Raw genomic sequence first — 6,423 nt, 5'->3', positions numbered from 1 at the left:
ATATATATATATATATATATATATATATATATATATATATATATATATATATAATGGTTTCAGTGCCTCAGGTATGTAGCAGTTGCAGGTATTCACGTTGCGATGTAGTTTTTTAATGTGAAAACCAGATGTGCGCTGTTTGCTTTATTTGCATTCTCAGGGCTGTGGCAGAGAAAGAGAGAAAGAGAAAGAAGGGGGGATCATGACGTCAAACATAATAATGAGCCATAACAGCATTTCAACAAATATCTTTGGAGCGACAAAACAGAAGGGGAAAATAACAAAGTGGCAATCAAATACAATAAGCCTGGCATACATTATAATTTTGCAAGTAATTTGTTTTATTTTTGTCGAATAAAGTGCACCATAAACATTTAATTCGACTTGTTTATATAATGGAAATGATTGGGGATACTTGTCAGTAGAATGCATATTAGACTGGGTAGAAAATAGGTCAATTTATGGTTGAACATCTCACCCTCAATAACAAAAAAAAAAACTGAATGAAAGGACCCCTAGTTTGTCCCTCCAAAATTACCTGATCGAAGAGACGGTGGTGTCTTACCTTGACGTAAGACGACGTGTCAGGGACAGTTTGAAACATGTCTACTTGACAGACAGGCCCAAGGGTGCTCAGTGTCCAATGGGCCCTGAGAAAAGGAAAATAAAAGGTATTAATAATATTTTACTATTATTATTATTTAATTTTTGTATCATTTCCATTTCAACGGGATGCTTTATGTATCGTTTTATATGTATATGGATGATTGTAATGCTTATGTGACTTTTTGCTGAAATTGAAAGCAACAAATACTCCGCGCTTTAGATTTTCTTGCTGCCATCAAGACATCACTTACACTTGACATGACAGCTACGCGCTGTACAGCAAACATCCACAAAGTACCGCGGGTGTTGTGAACTTCCACATATGGTTTAAACTTCCATCGAAACAAAGGGAAAGTCAAATTTGCTCAATGCACCCCTGTACGCCTGACTGCACACATAATCCTATGATCCAGTCATAGAGGTCTCATTTTTTTCCAGAGTGGTCAGAGGTATTAGATACGGGTGGGTTTTAATTACCACTGTCCGTACATTAACAACACCAACTGATACACCACTGACCTACTGCTAACATGGATGAATGACTCCAAGTCGCCCAATGGGAGCTGGGCAATGAGAAGAAGAAGAAGAAGAAGAAGAAGAAGAAGAAGAGGGGCCCCATCCCCACCCCCATCACGTTTTCCCCCTCAAGCTTACCACATATTGAAACACTTTTCGCTTTAATAAGTGCAGCTTACAAAGTCTAGGGTGAAAGGGCACTTAGAGGACGGTGTCTTTAGCCCTTCCCTCCCTGTGCAATTATTCGAGAGGCAGTGGCATATACCATCACAAATGGCTGTTATATAGACTGTGTGATAAAGCAAATGAACGTATATGGACCTCATTCAAGACCTCTAAAGTTCAAAGTTATCTCAACAAGGCGTATCACTCTCCTGTTCAGCATGCTCTTACCTGTCAGGATAATAAATATACAAGCAGGAGTCTTTTACCTATTTCAGCATAATTAGTGGTTGATGCACTTGTGATCTTAAAGCCAGTATACCGAAAAAAATATTCTAAATTAAAGACGCGAAAATGAAACAATAAACAGACTTGGAGAGACGCACACCTTTCGCAGCCAGGGGTTTAATAGCACTCAAATTTCTCCTGTTTTATAGCGCAATTTCACCTTCAAGATTTTCATTGAATTCTTGGCCCCTGATAAATTATCCCCCAAAAAAGAGAGGGGGTTCCATATAAACGTGGCACGGCATAAATACTTGTAGGACCAATGTTTTTTTTTTTTGTCTTCTCGGCTTCTGGAGGCAAACGCAGGACTCGCCTCATAAAGTTCCCCAAATGCATCCAATTTCTACGCGGTAAAAAGAGCATAGGACACCGCATCTGCAGCCAATTAGGCAGAGGAGGACTGGTGAATAACGGCGTGAACCTCCCTCCGAGACAGCCCCGTGGGCCGGGACCCCTCTAGTGTTACATTTTAAGCATCTTACCTCTCTGTTATCCATCATAAACGAGAACCAACTGATTTCCAGCTAATACGTTTTCCATTTTCTTTTTTTCATACATACAGACTAAAGACTAAAGCCCCTATGGAGAGACTGCGAAGAGACGAGCTGACACAAGTTCAGTGTTTTTCGATAGCAAAACTCTTACTTGCCTCAGAACTTGAATAAGGTTAACCTTTGAATAACACGTTTATAGAGCAAAGAGACATTTAACATGAACCCAAAGCTTCGAGATGGAGGTCACAGTTTCATTCCGCTATCGGACTCGTTCCGAAACATCCACTATCTGCTTTCTTTCTTTTTTTTTTTACAATGTGACTGTGCATCAACAATAACAATAAAACAAGTGGAAACGATGTATTGTCCTCCTGCACGCACACCGCTGCAGAGTATAGCTGAGCAGGACTTTTCACAAAACGCGATTCTTTTTTTTTTTTTTTCTCCACTCACCTGTCGTTTTCCTGCCGGTTGTATGATCTTTTTTTTTCGATCGAATGACTCCTTCGCCAATTCTAGATAATTAGTCCCGTCCAGGCAAAGTCGTTTTTTCCAATGATGATGACAGTGAGTTATTTAGAAAGGGGCTGAAAAGCAGCGCCGTGGTGTATGAATGGAAATGTTGCTGAGACTGGAGAGCCGCGACCAATGAGCAGCGAGAGAAAACCTCCCCTTGCCTGCCGTGTGAGGCCACTGAACCATGAAATAAGGGGAAAGCAGAGAGAGAAAAGAGCGTCATAAATCTGCTGTATGAGAAGAAAAGTGTAGCATATCTGTTTGAATCTTTCTTCTGTTTTTTTAATAGATGTTTTTAAATAATATATGTGTGACTACGTTGGACTGTAACATTGCACATATCGCAGCAGCAGTGGCGCACGTGGGTAAACCGCTCTCAGTACAGTCACAAACATCATTGCAAAAAAACAACATTTTGCTTCCAAGAAACTGTCCTCACACCTTCCCCTCCGCAAATTAGGTGTCGACCAAAGTGTGCTCAGGTGTATTTTAGGCCTGCATTGTAAGAACAGAAAGCCGAACATCTGGCAAATGAAACGTCATTCACAAGGATCAATCTTGGCGTTGGAGAAAATAGATAATCTTGTTAACTTCCACGCCTCTCTAAACAATAAAAAATGATTTCCTTCAGTCATGCTGATGATGACAAAGGCACGTAATGATTACTTCAAATCAGCACGATAGATTTGAATAATCAGCTGGCGTGTCTAGATATTCATTCATGTTCCTGTCTGTCCTGATGGTGACAGCTCCCGTAGGAATACAACCAGCAGCAGTTCCTCTGCAGCGGTTTGTCTTTTCCTGCTCAGTTGACCCCACTCAGTTCACTAACTTCATTTCCTTTACATTGCTGCCCTCATCTTCGACCAAGAGTCCCCCTCCAAAGGATGTGGGGCAATTCACGGTGAGGAAAGTCGCCCAACCATAGCTTTTTATAGCCTCATCAAGGTCGCCCTTTTTTCTCTGGAGCAACCGAGGTGAAACAGAGAAGTCGCCTTTCTTTGCATTGGAGAGGCAATAATGAATGCCAAAGATGAGTGAGACGAGGGGCCTTCTGCTGCAATTTGGGCACATTTCACGTGCTCATTGCAAAAAGCATCCATCATTAAAAAAAGTTCTTGTTCATGATTACTTTGTATCATGTGTTATTTTCTGCCAAATAGTGAGGTAACGACGTGACAGAAAAAGTCTGGAAGAAATAAAATAACGACAATACATCATGTAAAAGAATCACTTATAGAAACAGACGAAATACAACTTTCTTTTCTTCATTTTTTACAGTGTTGGGGGTGGTTTGGTAAAAAGGTCGTCTTTCATCACCGGCTAGACCTTCTGTTTGTGGCACCGCTTCCTAATGCAATGATTAAAAACAACAACATTGATAACAGTGTTCCCAGCACGAAACAATGGACGGAAATCCCAACATCCGTTTTACTGAAAAATGGCATTCATGCGCCTGCTGCGTGGCCTTCCTCAGGATACAGTGCAATACGTTTTCTAACACATTTGAACAGCAAATATTAAATTCTCCCAAAAAAAAGACAAAGAAAAGAAATATAGACATTAATAAAGATAGATGCATTAGCTGTTTTTGTGGGACCCATTTAATAAAAAAATGCTTTTGATGGAAACCTTAATGTCCAACACTTTTTTTAGTAGAACTCACTGGTCAACGTGCCATCAAGTTTATCAGCATTAAGTTAAATCCAATTTCAGTGGATCTAGAATGAGAGGAAATTGAAAAGACAAAAAAAAAATGAGGTTGGCATTTGGATAAAGCCTAACTGTTTCAAAATAGCATCCACTCTACCAAACCTTCACTAAGTTAATTAATATTTGCAAGTAATTGCTAGTGTTTAACCTCACATAGTCATGTCACTTACCAGAGGTAGTTGAATTCATCCGTGACTGTCTAAACGTCCATGCTTTATTCTACAGGATGTAGCAACACTCTTTCTTGACTGAAATGGTGCCGTATACAGAATATATTTGCTAATGCCTCACCTCCTCTGTCTGGTTGTCTCATCAACTCCAGCACCATCCAGGACTTCTTGTTTTTGCCATGGTATTGACATTAAATGTGGAATGTGGCTTTGGGGTGATTATGTCTCTTGTGTCAGCCAGAGGGTTCTCTATTGTTTTCCATGATTTATTAGCACTTAGGCCTCTATGTATATATGCTTTAATGTTGTTGACAGAATCCCCTTCTGTACTTTTTTAGCAAACTTAATACTACTGTGCAGCGAGGACAAAAAATCTGCTATCAACAGCTTTCCACAGGCATTCCACTGCCAGTCTTTCCTCACTGGTATGTTAACGTTTCAGCGCTCCTTCTCTTGGGATTCCACCAAAAACACTTGTATTTGAGTTGATGTGTGCAACCTAGAGACAGCTGCGATTACATCGCCTGGAGTAAATGAAGCTCCTTACTCTGAACTGTAATGAGTTATTTATTTAGTTGAAGGGGCTACCGAGAGATGATCTGGAGATGGAGATCGGTCAAATTCCAGCCCTTTCTTTTTTCTTTTTTTTGGTCCTCTGGGAGAGAGAAAATGGCAGTATGGCACCAGGGAAGGCAGGGCACAGTATCAAATTGTTTCACGCAAGCTTCAGGGCAGTCATGGGCCAGATGTATCATTTTTTTCTGCACCGAATTACAACGTGAAAGATTTAACACACAGGCCTGATCAAGAAACAGGAGATGTGTTTTCGACAACTAACTCAACACTCACATTTGACAAGAACAAAATAGATTAGAGAAGACTTACGACGGTTTGCCCAACTTAACAAGATACCACCCAACAACAAAATTCAAAGAAGTTGTCCGTTGAAAGAAATAGCTCACACAGAGCGCAGACAGCAGCCCGCTTGCTTGTGCAGTGATGATTAGCAAGGGGAAGTATTAAATTAAAGCAAGGCAGTCATTTTATGAGGCAAGCATGTATGAAGGTAATAGCATCCCTATAAATTAACGACCTCCCAATGCCTCCTGATGTGTTGCCACTCATCAGCTCCAGAGTGAACCGCTGATGCGTCCACTATGTGACCTCATCCCTTCAGTCTTTGGTATTCTTGCCCCCGGGGGGTTGTGCTGAGATGAGAGCTCGGGAGAGTGGTTGTTTGTGGAGGGACATGTGGTGTCGAGACGAAATGCATGTTATCATTACGTATAATATGTTCTGGTATGCTCTGAAGAGAGCGTATTTGGGTCAGTGTCTGCCGGGTGTCTATGCTTTATGCGTCTGCAGTGTGTGAGAGTTTCTCTTCTCTGAGGCTGTATACGTGGTTTCCCTCGACCACTTATCTTATGTCCATTCAGCTGTAAGTGTGGACACACCCTGCCTCTAGCCCAGACTGGGCATGGGGTGACAAGGTGCTCACTTTACATTTTAAATCAATCTTGGGTTGCCAGGGAGGGTGGGGGTGGGGGTGGGGGCGGGGGTGTCATCTCTACATGAACAACATGAGGCTGAAATAAAGCCTCTCAAAATGACTGCTCCTGTGGAAAAAAAGCAGTGGGAGCGAGAGCAGAAGGAAAGCAGTGCCATTTAGAGAGCCTAAATCATCCCCCGAACTATAAATCCACTGACCGCTCATCATTCAGCAGCATTTTTAAAAAGCCCTTAAAGGAAAACACTGAGTGAAATGAATATGCTGTCACCTCTCATTTGGGTCTGGCCCGCCGGCTCAATAAGAAAAGTGTTGTTCCCTGGAAGGCTGCGAGGCCCGAGCTGAGCTCTCAGGTTTAGGGTTTACCCCTGTCCCGCATTCTCAAGGCTTTTGAGGCCCGCGTCTCTCTTTTCCTCCCCCACGTCCCCCCAGACATGTCTGACAGGCTGAA

General features: G+C 41.8%; 1 protein-coding gene across 2 annotated transcripts in view; it reads right to left on the bottom strand.

Annotated features, from left to right (window-relative positions):
• fli1 (Fli-1 proto-oncogene, ETS transcription factor) overlaps positions 1 to 2,695 on the bottom strand; it is a 30,998-nt gene extending 28,303 nt beyond the window's left edge. For both annotated transcript variants that reach the window (XM_031860823.1, XM_031860824.1), the window contains exons 1-2: positions 2,520 to 2,695; positions 566 to 650 (exon numbers count right to left, since the gene is read on the bottom strand). In XM_031860823.1, coding sequence (XP_031716683.1) covers positions 566 to 604 — 39 coding nt within the window. In that variant the 5' untranslated portion in view covers positions 605 to 650; positions 2,520 to 2,695. The remainder of the gene's footprint in view (positions 1 to 565; positions 651 to 2,519) is intronic.
• Positions 2,696 to 6,423: the final 3,728 nt, after the last annotated feature.

The sequence above is a fragment of the Anarrhichthys ocellatus genome, unplaced genomic scaffold (assembly GCF_004355925.1).
Source record: "Anarrhichthys ocellatus isolate YVR2014 unplaced genomic scaffold, GSC_Weel_1.0 scaffold24, whole genome shotgun sequence".
In the NCBI taxonomy this organism is placed as follows: domain Eukaryota; kingdom Metazoa; phylum Chordata; class Actinopteri; order Perciformes; family Anarhichadidae; genus Anarrhichthys; species Anarrhichthys ocellatus.
Note: the sequence above shows the minus strand (reverse complement) of the source record. Positions and strands in the feature narration are given on the sequence as shown.